Genomic DNA, 16330 nt, shown 5'->3' with positions numbered 1-16330 from the left:
GGTTTACCACGTCACCACTTTCACAGTACTGCGTGTCAACAGGAGAAGGAAAGGCAAACGGGCTTTTCTGTATGAATTGGAGTTATATACGTATCATCATTGCAACTTCCATTGGTGCAAATCGTGATAAGAGAGTCAAATGGGTGTACTGGCTGCATCCAGTTGTTTCCTTGCAGTGGTTGGTAGGGGTTTGGTGCTGGAGGGCTGGTTGTGTTTGTGTCTTACTTCATCTTTTGTTTACACCATATCATGTACCTCGCGGTGTTAGTGAATAGAAATGTTTCCCAGTCAGTGCCTTCTAGTGGCCAGGATCCCAGGATCCCAGTCAGAAACCAAGTGCCCTTATACTCTGTAACTAAAAAGCTTCCTCCAGCCAGTCGTTTGTCTACAGCCTCCTGGAGGTGTCCACAAAACTGCCTGTTTGAGAGGCTTACGTTGAGTATTTGTTTGCAGTCCTCAGCAGGAAGGTATGAAACCTGCAACTCATCGCCTTGAAGTTCATCACCTTCCATTCTCCAGCCACTGACCGTACCAGCCAATTTTGGAATTAAAACGTGTTCTGCAAAGTCCCTTTCAGGGCTGCATACAGGGAGCTGGTGTTTGTTGCAGTCGACGTGCTCTTGGAGTTGTAGCAATGCAATGTTGTTCTCACCAGTGTCTTCATCGTACCGGATGTGTACGTGTTTCTCACTAACTTGCATTATCTTCTCAGTTCCATTAGGCCCTGTGAAGCAATGACATTTCACTGCTTTTAGGGAAAATTTATCGAAGACCTGAAAACTGCAATGCAGACTGACATCTGCCTAGTCGTGCTGAGAAATCCATGCAGTAGAGAAAGTAAAGGCGCGCTTTCTTGAAACTGCTGCCGTAAAGGTCAGCTAGGAACGATACATTGACAGCTTTTTAATGCTGTGTAGAAGCGTGCATTATTTTGGAGGGAAGGACAAATACCCAACAAGAGAAGTGAATTTTGGCATGAAGCAAAAATCATCTCTAAATCCCTAGGTGCTGACTTCTGAATTGCATTCAAGAGGCAGTTGTCTGCTTGGCTCGTAGGGGGGTAATGGGGCAGCTGTAGCTCTAGCTCAAGATACTTAATTGAGATGCTTAAATGAGAGATGGCAGGTTGTTTTTTCTTTTCTTTAACAATATTTTTATGTAGCAAAAATTTTAGTAAGCTTTTTTTTAAAATTAGCTGATCAATACTAAAATGTGTTGCAACAAGAGAAAATGGGTTTGATCACCTACCAGCACCAACCCTGATTTCAAAGTGGCTGTGCAGAAGGGCGCACTCTGCGGTGGTCAATACAAAGTTACTTTTTAGCAGCACTCCTCCACAGAAGCCCTTCCCTTCTGGGTTTAGCAGCAGGACCTAAGAAAATGCAAAAAGACCATAGATAGCATTGTGCGTGTGAGGTTGAGTGGTGGATTTCGTGAATTGCTAGAAATACCTGCCAAGGAAATCGCTCATCACGTTTCTTCCTGGTTTTACTTAGCAGATTATCACTGTCTTGAAGTCTGCCACATGCACATTGATCTAGTAAATGAATTTAAAAAAAAAGTCAAAACCTCATGCTGTATCATTTCAAGACAACTAATACCTGCAAATACCTTATTGCTTCCACCTTGGCTTTGGGGTTTTGTTTTTGCACCACGGAAAAGGAGAAGGACAGTTTCCCAGCTAGTGAAGATTGGAATAATTTGCTTGGCATTTGTAGTCTGCTAGCTTAGCGATGGCACTGAACACTGTGGGTCATTGCGTTAGGCTTGTGGTGACCAGATTTCACTGTAACTAATGAAATCAGGCTTCCTTTCCCGCCAACCATCAGCACAGCTTGCTTCCTCATCTTTGTATTCTGTATCTGAATTGTGCCAAATACCTGACAGCCACGGCCCAATCTGGACAAGGTAAATCCTGGATTTTCCTTGTTAAAAGGGTCACTCTAGGGATGCACGTGCCTTTCTGTTCGGGTTCAAACAGGATACGTGTTTTTCAAGCGGATCTCGCAGTTAGCTGCACTTACCCGTTCACCTTGTGCCATGGTCTTGGGTCACACAAACTGGATTCTGTTCAGGTGAAGCTAAACCAGAAGGCACCCTCCAGGAGCACACATAACGTACTCTTGTAGCTAATGGGTGCTTAGTCCACAGGACCAAACTAGAGCTAGTCTGAAGTAAAGCCCACCTGAACTGTGCGCAGAGTGCGGACATCGAGCCTTCGTCACCAAAAGCGTGGCTCTACAGCTCCACTCCTATTCGACTGCCCTACTTGCTAACACACTACCGTTGTTTTTAGCAGACCTAATTTATAAGGGGGTGCAATTGAATGAGATGCCTAGTGTGAGACTGAAAAAGTGAAGAAAGCTACTGCTTCAAACTAATTAATAGGGCAGCAAATGTTGCCCTTCGTTTATCAGACCATCGGGTGCCTGGTTGGAATCAATTGAACCTCATTCCTAAACAGGTCTTGAGCCGAGTTACTCTACTGAGCACAGGAGTGAAAAACCTGGCACAGTGAGTGACATGCAGGATGATGCAAGTCCTCTATACAGACCCATGTTTAAATGCTCAATTCAAATATCGCTTCTTTTACCACTGCTCTGGCATCTTGGGTGGTAGTGCCTAGATTCCTCCTTTTTCTGCCCAGTTTGGAAGGTCAGTAGTGTTCTCATTGCTTGAGTGTCCAAGCAGGCTGATCGCATCTGGGTTATCAGATGGTGGCCTGCCCGCCCCAGCACTGACCGTGTGCCCCCTGTACTTCCATGCTTGCCCCTACCTAATGCGATGCACTGTTTTTTGTCCTTCCCAAGCTCATAGCCATCAGCACAGGAACAACGGTAGGAATTACTTCCCGGGTAGCAGAAGTGGTGACATCCTTCCTTTGCTTGGTGGTGGCATTCATTTTTAGCTGAACAGAACAAGCAGAGAAGAAGCATTTGGAACAGTTCAGCTGGAGTATTCATGCCTAGCTTGAGTCCTCTTTACTAAGCATTTTATTTTTACTCACTTTCTGTGGAGGTGGGTAAGGACTCTGGCTTGGTAGTATTTCTCACCATATTCTTTTTCCCCTTGTTAAGGAGAAATTTGAGACAGCTGAGTTTCTGCAGGGTCCACAGACTCATCAGACTCATTGAAAACTGTGCTCATCCAGCACCTCCCTGCACCAGACTGTCTGCAACTTTGAGCCTTGGGGAACATTAGCCAAGGATAAACTAAGCCATGTGAACCCATGGAAGGATGCCAGGGTTTTGATCTTTTCTGCTGTCTTAAACAAAACACTAGGTATCTGCAGCTGGGGGAACTGTTGCACATGTTAAACAGGCCAGTATTGCTTGAGGAAGAAGGCAGCTAAAGCTTTCTATTTTTCAGCAAAAACAAATGCATAGCTCTTATTTCTTGTGCTTGTGCTAAGAAACTTAAAATCAACAGCTGTTAAAGATAAGAAAAAAAGGAAAGGGAGTATTAATCACCTTTGAAACATGGTCAGTCAACTTTCCATAGCAGAGCAAACACTTAAGCTTCAGCACAGAGCAACAGAAGGAACAGCCATTTGATGGTGGATCTAGCTCACAGGTGGAGAAGTAGCAAAAAAACTCGCATAATGTGGCTCTCTAAGGCTCGTGCTGAGGAGATCCAGTTCCCTGCACTGGACCAAGCTGTGTCACCTTCTGTGCTCCCCCAGAAGCTGGCCACAGTCACACTCCTTATACAGTAAATGACCCTGCCTTGTGGCAGCCAGGGTGTCTCCCACCTCAGGAGACCTCTAAGCCAGCAGAAATACTGACGTAAGGGCTGGAAAGTAGAACCTGGAAGATGTAAAAATGTAGGATCCTTCCCAGGGCGTTTTACATGCCAGGAAGCGTGCATTTTCCTTTACGCCTTTTACACTTCCACTGAAAATGGTTTGTTTTCTGGAGTCCCTCTGTCCCGAGGGACTGTTGTGTGTGTGTGTGTGTGGCCTCAGAGGCACCGAGGTGGCTGGGAAGCCACCCCAGTGCCACAGCCCTGGTTCTTCAGGCCACACGCTGCCTGGGACCAGGGCAGGACAAGCAGCTGGGGAGCGCAGGTGGCAGTATCAGGGCTGCCTTTGGAGCCCACCCGGGAGGGGGACAGGGGACTTGCTTCAGCCCTTTTGCTGTATCCCCAGAGAAGGGAGGCTCAGAGGGAAGAGGCAGTCTGTGTAACCTTGGGATGCCATGACGTTTCTGTAGACAAGTAGCACGCATCACCCCTGCTCTGCCAAGAACTTTGTGTATTAACCAAAAACATGATAACTGGCCATAATGGGAAAGCTGCCTATGGTTTCCCGGGGACCCCCTAGGACAGGAGGAGACAGGGCTTCTCAGAAGTGGGGCGATGCCTTACCAAAAGCACAGTTCTCTCCCTCGTAGCCCTCGGCACAGGTACAGGTGTAGCCACGAATGCTGTCCTCGCACACGCTGTTGTGCTGGCAGGGGCTGGATGAGCATCTCCTGCCACCTGAAGAAATGGCACAGGAGAGGGATGAGTCACCATCACTGCTGACCCAAACTACGCAGCCCTCTCCCCGGCATGCGAAGAGTTGTGAAAAGCAGTTTGGGAGGAAATGGGCTACGTCTCACCGAACTGCTCCTCAGGAGGAATTTTAGCCCAAAACTTTGCTTCCAGAGGTGCTCCTGCAGCCCCTGGCAGAGAGGCTGGGAGATGCCCAGAGGCAGAGCCTGCCTCTGGAGGACAGATGCTCTGCTTCAGGGAAAAGCATTGTGCTACAGTTCATGCATGGTGTTTTAGGTCTCCCGTGTTGGGTTGATATGCACTGGATAAAAAAGGCTGGCATCAAAATTATGCAGCAAGCAACGTCAAAACAGAAGGAAATTTGGCTTTTACACACCTGTACAATTACTATACAGCAGCTCAGACACTAGCAAGCTTAGTCTTTCTGATGAACTAAACATTGAAACCAGAGGATGTCCTCACTACAGGTGAAGCACCAGGCAGAGCTACGAGTTTCCTTTCCAGCTGCGCACTAGAAAGGCTCCAAAAGAGTTTGGAAATGGTCTCAAATAACGACTGCTTATTGTAGACATGAGCGATCAGGGAGCGAGTCAGAAAAGCCTAACCTGCGACATGCTCACCAATGTTTCTAAAATTTAAAACTTCATCAGAGAGGTTAACTTCAGTCAGAGGGCTGGGAAAAAAACCAACCACTGTCTGCTCAGGCTGTGGGCACATGTATCTTTGAGTGTTAGCTGTACTAAAATACTGGCTTAATGCAGTTACCACCTTCAGCCCACCTGCAGTCAGATGTCACCAGCATACCCTGGCACAATCTAGGTCTCCTGGGAGGGTTTTTGTGTGGGTTAGGGGGAGGTCTCATCAGCACAGCTGAGCAGGCAGAGTTGAGGAGTGATGACGTCCAGCAGCAGTGGTGGGGAGCTGGAGCTAGGGAAGGGCTACGCCTACAGCCTGACGCAAGTTTGATCGTTTCAAGCCTCTCAAATGCACGCTCAAATATAAGTAAGGAAGTTTCAAAAAATGTCTGGGGTCAGGTGAGGTTCTGTAAGACTGGGAAAAAAATAAAGCTAGTGCCTAGATTTATTAAAGGAGGAAAGAGAATACTCAAGGAATTATAGAGAAATCGGCATGATTTCTGTTACTGGGAAAGCTACTGGAATGATTAAACTATAAGCACCCAGCAAAATAAGAAGGTGGTAAGTGAAAACCAACATGCATTTTTCAAGATCAAATAATCAAAACCAATTGAATCTAATTGTATTATAGCGTAAGGGACCTAGTGGGGATAAGGGGACCTAGTGGAGAATCAGTGAACATCATAGAATAGTCTCAGATGACACTGTGGTTCAGTGAGCCAGGAAAACACAGACTACTAAAGGCATGCACAAAACTGTTTGGAAAATTGTATTTAAAGAGACGTTATCAATAGTTAAGTTTATAGTGTTAATAAAAGAGGATCAAGGACAAGTGTGACCTTAGGACAAGTGCCTTGACAGTGTACATACATACTAGAGCAAGGTGCTGCTGCGTCGGCTTTGACTTGAAGAGACCAAGGCGAAGTAGTACAAAACAGAGCCAAAAGGTGAGCCAGCAGTTAGGTGGGTGCTCAGCCTTTCTCCCCAGCCCTCTTTTATTCACAATAAAGATTTACCCACTGTACCTTGGACTATGGAGGGAAAGCAACACGCATACCCGAGGTCTAGAAAACAAGACTTTGGAACACAGGATGAAAAAATGAGTTTGTTAAATGAGGAGGAAAAAAGCCATGGATATGCACAGCAACACTCTTCAAAATGTTACGAAAGATAACACAACGAAAGACATGCACACTGCTGTTCTGTAGGAAGACAGGACATAATGGCTTTTAATTACAGCAAGGAAGCCACCCCTAAGGCTGAAGCCAGTAATGTGTCCTGATTGTGGCTAAGCTTGTTTGGATGCATCATTCTCAACTGGTTGCCCAACTCTCTTCATAGACAAGAGAGGAAGCCTGCATGGAAACATCCAATGACTGAAATGAGAGGTTAACCCCACCGTCACAGAAGCAGTGAAAGGACAGGTATTTAGCATCATTCTTCACAACATTTGTATCATTGATGGAATTCTTCCATGTAACAGTTCCCTGGACTCAGTGTTTTAGAGGCTTCTGCAGAAAATTAATACTAACTGCTGGTTTTGCCACCTCCTTATCCACAGTCTGAACTTAAGAGTAGAAATTAATAAAAGCTAAGCTAAAAACAAGAGAAAAACTGAGGGCGAGGCATGCAGAAAAGAGGGAGGGAATAAGGCATAGTCACCATAAGCTGGTGCCCCAGACTCCTTGTGCAGGAGGCATCTAGTTACATCAGCCTCTCAGCTTTTACAAATTTGTTTCTTGCCTTGACAGCTGCCAAGGGATGATGCAGTGCCAGCATCCAGAGTTTGCAGACAGCCCAGTAGCTTTTAACACCTGTTTATCTCACTCAGGTTTAAGTGTTATATTTGTATTTGGGAGGTTTTGCCAGTAAAGCTGTGCTGCTCTATTGTATCAGCAAATAGATACAATATTTCTCAGGTCCCAGGCTGTTTCAGAACAGCCTGAAGTTCAGGAAAAGAAATAGCCTGTTTACTACGATAACGTCTACTCACCTTCAACTTTTATTCACTTTGCAGTCTTAAATATTTTTTCCTATTTATTACTTTTTTAATCCTTTTACATGAAGACTTTTCCTCCTGCTTTACTGTAGACATGACAAGTAGCAACTGGATGTTCCTTGTGGAATAAACTGCTAAAAACTCTCAGAAAACTGACATCATACTGAATCGTAATGTTCATTGTGCGACACTTCTGTGAAGGACAGAAATCAAGAGGCCGGCTTACCATAGTAGGCATCCCAGAACATTTTCTGGAGAAAACAAAGAAAAAGGAAATTAGATTTTAATTCTCAAATAATATCATATTCCATACATATTTTGATAAAACCAAAATATTTTATGAGAGAATATGTACTATGGTTTAACTTTTACACAGTCGCACAACTGCAAATTCTGGCCTGCCAGCAAAATTTGAATGAGATGGGAGGGGGCTTGCATCCTGCTCATTTTACTGTTTCTTAAGAAGCTATAAAGGAAAAGAAACACTTTGCAGGCAAGAGAGGAACAGTAACGCGGCTTCCTGGAAAAACCAGCCAGCCATTGTCTCTCCGGCATGCAGTGGCCTGGGAAGTGACCGCGTCCCGTCCTGTCCTGTCCCATCCCATGCCGCTTGGCCCCCAGCAGGTGCTGCTGGAGGCAGAGGAGTCAGCAGGGGCTAGAGCTGCAGGTCACTAACACTGGTCAGCAGCACCACATGCCCCACTTTTCCCTGGATACTACAGCCGGCTCTGCCACTGCTTTTCCCGAGGGGACACCTCTCCCTACTCCCTGTACCTCCCCTTCATCAACTTTCCCCAAAGCACCAGGACTGCCAGTGAGCAGCCCGACGGCTGTTTCCTCTGCTTTCCCTGCAAACACAATCTCCGGCCAGATTCCCATTAGAGAGCACAGCATCCGGCTGTACATGTCGGAAGAGCCTCTTGTACGAGGGAACTTGAAGCCAATGACCAAGTGAGCCCCTTTCCATAGGTCCCACTAGTTGTGGGTGCGTTGCTTCCCTGCATCCCAACATCCCCTTGCCCCTTCTGGTCCCTAAGGGATGCTGAAGCTGTATTTCTGTGTGTGGTCAGAGTGGGACAACAGCCATATACTTTCGCAACATAGGGTGCAGGACACATCCTTTTCAGGAGGGGGCTTTAAAAGTGTCAGAGCTGACCTCTGCAGTTCCATTTTGACCACTGAAGACGCTGCTTACTACCTACTAAGGTGGAAAGTTCAGAAATTTCACCTGGAGAGAAACTCAAACAAATGAAGCAGGCTGTGGAGCTGTATTTGATAGTAAAGGACCAAGGCAGTAATTTTTATTTGCATGCAGGAAAACAAAATACTTACGAGCATTTCATCGTTTTCAAACACTTCTCTTGCTTCTTCGCGCGTACATCTCTCTTCAAGGCATTCCCTTTCCAAGCTGCCTTGGAGGACCTCCTCCAAAAGTAGGGAACTGGCACGCCTCTGTCTCTTGATAACGTTGTTTGCATCATCAGCTGATATAAACACTGGAACATTGTGTGACAAAATGCTAACGTCAGTACTCAGGTTCGTTTCTTTATACAATTTCACTGTTTTTCCCATTTTTTTGGAATATCTTATTAAGCAGCCAATTTTAATCAAGAAGGGAAATCTTTTGGCTGATTCAGTGTTTCAGCCACATTAATATTACATCCTGGAAGAGCCTTACTTTCTTAGCCCAAACTCAGGTGAGGAGTTTTGACCTTTTACTTTTGGGGAGTGCCTGACTTGCTCCCAAGCAGGGAGAATTCAAAGCCCTTCCTGACATTTTTTTTTCCTGCACCTGAGACACAGAGCAGTGTTGCTGTTGCACAGCAAGGGAAAAGTATTCTCACAAAGGCAGAGGCTGTTTTGTAAGACTGCATGGGCTTTCCGACTCGTCAGTAGAAGTGAAAATAATTTGTATTAATTTATGATGATGAATCCAAATTGATGCTGTTCAGTCTGAATTCCCAGGGATTTTTTTGAGGAGAAGCATGGCTGAGCTCTCAATCAAATCTGTCTTATGGAGTATAAATAAAAGCTATCCCTCAGCAATGCTCAGATAAGTTACAAGGGCTATATCATACAACACCCTTATGTGGAAGACATCATAATCTTTTTGATTTGAGTAAAGAGGAGGAGAGACCAAAGACATGAGCATTATCAGATCTTAAAACTCCTCTTTGCAATGACGCCCATGACAAAAATTGCCTTCCAGCCGGATGGCTGATGCCATGCTGGAGCCTCTTGCCTTTGACATTAAGCAGTATGTGGCTGCGTGTGTCAGCGTGTGTTAGTTTTCCTGTGCTTGGAAAGTGAACCCATTAGGGTAGGGACCCGGGTTTTTTTTGTATTTTATGCAGTGTCTGGGGGTCCAGCACTGTTAGGCACAGATGTCGAAATAATCAGTAATATTAGAATTTGAAAAAGTGACAGCAATTGCAAAATTGTTCTGGGAGTGCATGCAAACGCTTGGTTACGCTTTTGAAGGGCATCCAATAAGCAACAGGCTTGCATGTGATACTAACAAAGAGAAAAAGAAAAAGCTTCATGACTGTGTTTTGCATTTTAAAGTGTTATCTGACACCCCATTTCTGCCGTGCAGTGGTTCTGATGCATCCTGCTGCTGCCACGGGCATTTTGACCTTCTTAAGCAGTCACCATCTTTTTCTTCCTTGCCCAGCTCGTCCTTATTTTTGACAAACCATGGAGGACTAATACAGAAACATAAATTTCTTGAAGCTATAACAAGCATGCATCTCAGCCTCTTTCATAGGATTCTCTTATTTTTATTTCAGCAGCAACTAGAAATATAAAACAAAAATCTCTTTAGTATCTGGGGCACTCTTTAAGAATGATAAGCAATGACAAAATATTATCCTGGTGTAAATGATGGTACTTCAAAATTACATTGCCTCAGTAACCTACCACGGTTCTTAATTAGCTACGTGAAATAAACAGGAGAAATGTAAGCAAAATCAGGAACAGACAGTTTTCAGTGATGTCACCCTGTGCTACAAAGCAAACACGATACAAGGTACAAAATTACCGGTGTTTTTAGAGGTGTAGTAGCACAAATCAGAATTAAAGCTGCAACAAAACGAAGGCCATACCTGTCTGCTCTGTCTGAAGGAAAAGGGCAGAGAGAAGACACAATATGGTCCAAGAGCACCTTGCCATTGTTACCCTCTGAGCCTAATGGCCGCCTGCCTGCATTCCTGCAGCTCTTGGGGGAAATGACTACATGAGAGATGTTGAAGTTTAAAGTTCAGCTGCTCATGAGAAAACAAAACCTCTAAGGGCAAGGCCTGGCCTCAATGTCAACACATGAAAAAAAAACCTCAAAAAAACCCCCTGCTTAGTGGTGCAACAGTGCCCCTTCTCTCAGTGTGCTGGCTGAAGGTGGAGCAGGTTTGCCAGCTCTGCTGAGAGCTGCTCCCAGGTTTGGGTGTTCCTCTCACCCCCCAACCCTCACTTACCGTAATGCAAAATGGGGAGAGACAAACAGTATGAACATTTCTTTGTACCATATCAAAGCACAAGCTGGCTGATGACTACAGGGATCCATTTTATGGCGTGGGTCTTTCATATGCTGTCTCCACAAAACATTTGCCAAGGCTTAACTGCACTGGTCGAAGCCAGTTGCTTTTGGAACAACCAAGCGTGGGATTCCCCCCATAGGGATGTGTCTGGACGGATAAGTCATTTTTCTTTTCCACTGTCAGGATTGTACTGCCCAGCCATGAAGGAGAGCATGGGAAACCGTTCCTGACTTCAGGACCCCAGTCACACACAGACGCACAGAGGCTGCGAAAGGAGGTGTAAGTACAGAGGAGACCAGAGCACCTCCCCAGGCTGCTGTGCCCCATGCACCTAGCAGCCAGGGCAGCCATCCTGCCTGGCCCGGGAGGAGCTGGAAGGATAAACCCATTGGCGTGCAATAGCAATGGTGCCGCAGGGAGTTTTTTGGATCCCAGCACCAGCAGGCCCCTGGGAAGAGCAGGAAGAGCAGGAAATGATTTCTACAGTCAGAGCAATAACCAGTGAGAGGAAACTTTTTTTTTTTTTTAATCTGAGTTAGAAACATAGAGACCATTCTGTGTTTTCACATTATAAATTCCCAGCTATTATTTCAGTATGCAGTTCTTCTAACCAAGTATAGTTGATCCGAGTGTTCATGGGTAAATCCTCAAATAAAACTTCACTTCCCATCAATGGCAGCTTTTAAAACAAGCTTCAGTGACTACTGAGGCAGGTGGGTGAAGCAGACCGCATGCCTCACCAAGGCCAGTTCCTGTCAACCTGGAGCTGACATTACCGCTAACACCACACCTTCAGCAAATAATTAACCTCTGCATTACAACTGCAGTTTGGGAGGGTTTTCCTGCACAGTCTCTGCAGGGATGTTGTTCCAGAAGTTCATTTGGCATTAAAAAGCCTTCTATAATCAAGCTTGATTTTATTCATGGCCAGTTCGTAACCTTATGTATTTATTTTTCCTTGCCTGATACTGCTGCAGAACTAAATATAGCCTCCCATCCTCTTCGGTTAACTGTGTGTCGAGCTTTCTTTACTAAATGAGCTCTCCATGCTCTCCTCAGTCCCCTGAGGCCACCAAACCCCATTGTACCTGTCCCAGCCAGGGGTTTCTTTGCTGGGGAAAGGGAGGGTTGTGCCAATGATCACATCTGGTGAGTGCTGGGGGGCTCAGCCAGCACCTCGTGTGCCCAGGAGCCACTGCGTAGGCTCACCTCACCCTCCTAGTCCTGCACGGCAGTGGCTGCGTTGTTTTACCACACTCCTCTGGCTGTCCATCCCCATGGGAGCACCAGCCAGTGAGGATGGTTCTCTAGTCCCCCTGTGGCCTGTGTCTACCTGCCCTTAGCTTCCCATGCCAACGAATATTGCCCACTGCGTACGCAGTACGGCAAGTCTGGCTCCCTTTGGTATGAAAAATATGCCGCCACTTGATGTCAGCACAGGACTTTGCAGATCCCAGCACAAAAATGCAGATCTGCAGATCTATTTTTTTCCAAAACAAGCTGCTTACATTTCACAAACCTGCGTCAATTAAAGAACTCTTGTAGTTATAAGGTAATTATTCAAATTAGGTTAACAACACAGAGCTTCAGAAGCTGTATTCTCATCATATCTCAGTTTACATGGTCATTTTTTTCTCACTGGGTGTTTTTTTTAAAAAAAGTACACCTTGACTGAGCAGGTGTGCCCTTGGGAATGGGCCACAGTGTACTCAGTATGTTACGGCACTGATTTTGCATTTTCTGTATTGATATAAATGCAATAGGTTTTACATTTTAATTGTCTTATTACTACAGAAGATTGCATGAAAAGAGGGTTTTAAAAGGGCAGTTCATTCCTCACGTCTTTCTTTATGAAGAGTTACTGGGATTTCTTTTTCCATTCCTTTAACTACTACAGTGAGCACATTGAGATGTAGTTCATTAAGGAGTCCTGCACCAGATTCCCTGTAGCCCTGCTTAAGGATTGCCTCCTGCTTGAAGGGTTGCTCTTTCCAGCATGAAGACTGCACGAGGTGTTACATACAAAACCTGCGGTTCCTCAGGATGGAGGACCAGAGTTAGTTGGTCCTGCTTTAGCAACTGGTTCTCATGGAAGTCCCCCCCCACCAGCAGTGCAGCAAGCCAGGGAAAGAGGGTTTGCAGACCAGCTGCCCGGGGAAGTGATGGGGACATGCCAGTGCCACCCCATTCATGCCCCTGGCTGGCCATCAGCCCTACTGCAGCGGGGGCAGCCAAGGGTAGCTGTCCTGAGTAACTCTTGTCACATGCTTTTTGGAAATGCACACCTCAGCTAACAAAAGAGGACAGCAATTATTTTCCAGAAAACATCACCCCCGCACTAAGCAAATAACAAAAGCCGATGGCTGGGCTTGCAGCCACGTTTATCCCTGGGGGGTGTCCTCCTGCTGAGCAGCACATGGGCACAGCAGCTAGTTGTATGTCGCAGGCGCTGAAGATGGTTCAAGGTGAAGTGAACTGTGGTGTACCCGCCCCGTGGCAGGAGGTGCAGGCGCACAGGAGCAGCTCCAGCCTCCCCTCTCCTCCGCCTCGCCTCTCTGCAGCATCTTCTCTTTGCATTAGCCCTCAATGGGGAGCTGGGAGTCCTGGGATAAGGGAAAGCCCACAGATGCTTGCTGCTGCAAAGCTAGAAGGAAGAGGGGGGACCGGTGATGGGCCCACGAGGAGCAGATCCCTCCAGTGTTGCCTTGTACTGTCCAACACACCACACACATACACACCCCCACACACCCCCATCGCCCTGGTCCTGTGTGCCCATTGCCAGACCACAGCCCTGGGAGTGTAGGGGCAGAAGTAAAAGGAAGGATGTGTTTTCTCTGACGTGTGTAGAGATGTGCAACTTTGTGGTTAGTGACCTGGTAAAGCTCAGCTCACTGGAAGTGAGGCAATGGCAGGGACCTCTTCAAGCCTCTCTGCTCTGAGCCATCTGTGCTGCAGATGATGGATCTGGCGAGTTTCTTGCCTCTGCCTCCTCTCCTTCTTCATTTTGCCTGTGGCACGGTCTTCAAAACCTTGCTGGCTTTCTCTGTGCTCTCTCCTCGCCCCAGGTTACCCAGAGTCCCAGCTGGCAGGGCGAGGAGGTGGGAACGGGCATGACTGACTGAACAACTGATGGGCTTGCAGCCCTGCTACAGCCCACCCTGGGCAACGCCTATTCACCCCCATGTGGCAAAGGGCAGCAGATAAAATGCTGCTGAACCCCATGGCCCTGTCACCCCTGTTGCTAAACCTCTCGTGGCTACAGCAAGCCACCCCCTCATCTTCCATCTCATAATTTTCCATGCAGGTCACTCATCCCCTGCCTGACAAACTGACGACAAAAACTGCCCCATGCCCTGAGTATCAATGGGTCACTGAAGCACCATCTCCTCACCTGAGGCAGAGGAGGGGACCGTGACTGGCCACCCCCTGCCTGCCTGGTCTCTCCCTGACCATAGAGAAGAGCCCTGGAGAAGCTTCAGGTAAATCACAGCAGTCACTGTCAACTCCAAAGAGATGGAGAAGGCAGAGGCCAAGTTTTACTGTGGCTTAACTCAGTAATTTCTTTGTCAGTTGGCTGATTTTTGCAACAAATATGTTGTGGCGCTTTAGGCTATTCTTTGCATAGAGAATATGGAAGTGGAAGCAGCAGATTCAGGAACAAGGGAGAGGTTTTTTCAAATTAAAGAAGAAATGCTCCCTTGCAGACAATTGTTTAGGAACAACAAAATGGGAGCCCTCAGCCCCAACTAGACACCAGCTGTGACTGTGGTCACATGTAGTCTCGGTCAAGAGCTAGCAATGAGTGACACAAGCTAATCCCATTTATAAGCCAACATACACTGTCCTCATACAAAGCAGTTATCGATATGCATGCTTATAAGCAGCACAGGTCTCTGTCTACAGAAGCTACAAAAATGTCAGCTGAACTTTGCTCAGGCAGCAGAGAGGAAGCACATACTCTGCAAGGGGTTAATGCTTAGTGTGGTTAAAACGGGTTGTAATTCAGCTAAACACATGGGCTGTCAGCAACCTGCAGAAAAAATAAGTTCTTCTTGCCAAATCCAAAGTGCATCACCATTTCTAAAAGCTGGAGGAACTTGCAGCTGTTTCAGAGGAGCATCAGCACTGCCCTTCTGGTTTGGTCACAGATTGCAGGAAATCCTGGGGGATTGAGCAGGAGGGAGGAATGTAACCCCAGGGAGATCTGATTCTCTCCCATGGGTGTTGCACCCACAACAAGGACTTGAGCCTGCCCACAAGGTTGTGCAAGTCTCTTAACAGCCTGGCAGAGAAAACAAAAGCCTCCTTGGAACTACTCAGACATCTGCCCTCTCCCTGGAAGTGTTCAAGGCCAGGTTTGGTCTAGTGGAAGATGTCCCTGCCCATGGCACGTGGGGTTGCACTAGACAATCTTTGAAGGTCCCTTCCAACCCAAACCCTTCTATGATTCTATGATCTCTTCAGATGCAAGCTCTGACATTTTCTGTTTCTGTGCATGTATTGTTAAAATTATCGATTCTTGTTAGTATTTCATTTACTAAAATACATTATTTGTTTACTTCTACCTTTGTGTTTATTCACCTTTCTCCCTTCACTTCTGTCTTAATATCCTTTTCCCTACCAAAATTGCATCAAATAAAACTGGGTATGGAACAGTCACAGGATGGCTGAGCACATACACAGACAATGCTATATCACTTAAGCTCCTAGATATAGTTTCAGTGACAGATAAGGAGGTTTAGTAAGGTGGTTAGTTTTGCCCTGAGATGAGCAATATCTTGATCCCCTGTGAAAAATGCAGCCAGTGTCATTTAGATGAGGCTTTTACTATTTTTTTTCTCCAGTTTTCTCTGGTAACATCTTCCCATTTTCCTAAGCTGAACTTCAGGATAAAAATGGTTAAGGATGGATCACAGAGAAACCTAAACAGGATTTTTCAGGCAAACTGCCACAACACTGACACAGTCTGAAGTGGGCAATAAAGAGAAAAGAAAGTGTTTGGAGTTTACCTGGAATTCAGACTTTTTAACGCTGTTTCCTGTTCCTCTCTCTTTCTGCCTGATTCTCTCCCCTGAGGTCGTGGGGCAGCAGCCCTGCAGCTGTGTCCAGATGTTGTGAGTTAAGGTGTTCCTGTGACCAGCCAGTCACTTCCTCTGCAACAGATCCAGCAGGAGGGAAACTCTGACCTGACCTCGGCAGCACCAGTGCAAAGCCAGCACCCAAGCACCCAAGAGCTTCCACCCACAGCCCAGACAGACGTAACTGGGTGGTGGAAGTGGCTTCTGCCATAAACCTCACCTCCAAGCTGTGGGAGACGTGGACTCGTGCAAATGCTATGCTGCTGGATTGCTTTTGGAAGTTGACTTCTGCATTTATGTCAGGAAAAAAAAAATCCATCCATGGTGAAAAAAGATGGCAAAAAAACTTATTCAAGTTTCAAAATCTTCCGGGACGACTTGAGTTAAAACCCTCTCCTCTCTGTGGACTCAAACAGCATTTAGGTAGAGCACAAATGACATGATGCGTGCCTTGGTATGCGTCTCAAGTGAGAATCGCAATTCTCTGTGCAATTAAGCAGCTGGGATAAGCATCCCTGCAGACAGAATTTTTTCTTCTCCGGTACCGAACATCTGAGTAGGCTGATGATGGTGTTTCATGCCTGGCAGTGC

General features: G+C 46.3%; 1 protein-coding gene across 1 annotated transcript; it reads right to left on the bottom strand.

Annotated features, from left to right (window-relative positions):
• Positions 1-221: 221 nt before the first annotated feature.
• On the bottom strand, positions 222-10299 carry PROZ (protein Z, vitamin K dependent plasma glycoprotein). Its single transcript, XM_009960805.2, has 8 exons — positions 10233-10299; positions 8461-8624; positions 7355-7379; positions 4366-4479; positions 2777-2908; positions 1452-1537; positions 1249-1372; positions 222-724 (listed from the first exon to the last, which is right to left on the bottom strand). Exons 1-8 carry the CDS (start codon positions 10297-10299, stop codon positions 222-224), a joined length of 1215 nt encoding a protein of 404 aa, XP_009959107.2.
• Positions 10300-16330: the final 6031 nt, after the last annotated feature.

This window comes from Leptosomus discolor, chromosome 1 (genome assembly GCF_034619465.1).
Source record: "Leptosomus discolor isolate bLepDis1 chromosome 1, bLepDis1.hap2, whole genome shotgun sequence".
In the NCBI taxonomy this organism is placed as follows: domain Eukaryota; kingdom Metazoa; phylum Chordata; class Aves; order Leptosomiformes; family Leptosomidae; genus Leptosomus; species Leptosomus discolor.
The sequence above is the reverse complement of the archived record's forward strand: the minus strand, read 5'-3'. Positions and strand labels throughout refer to the sequence as shown.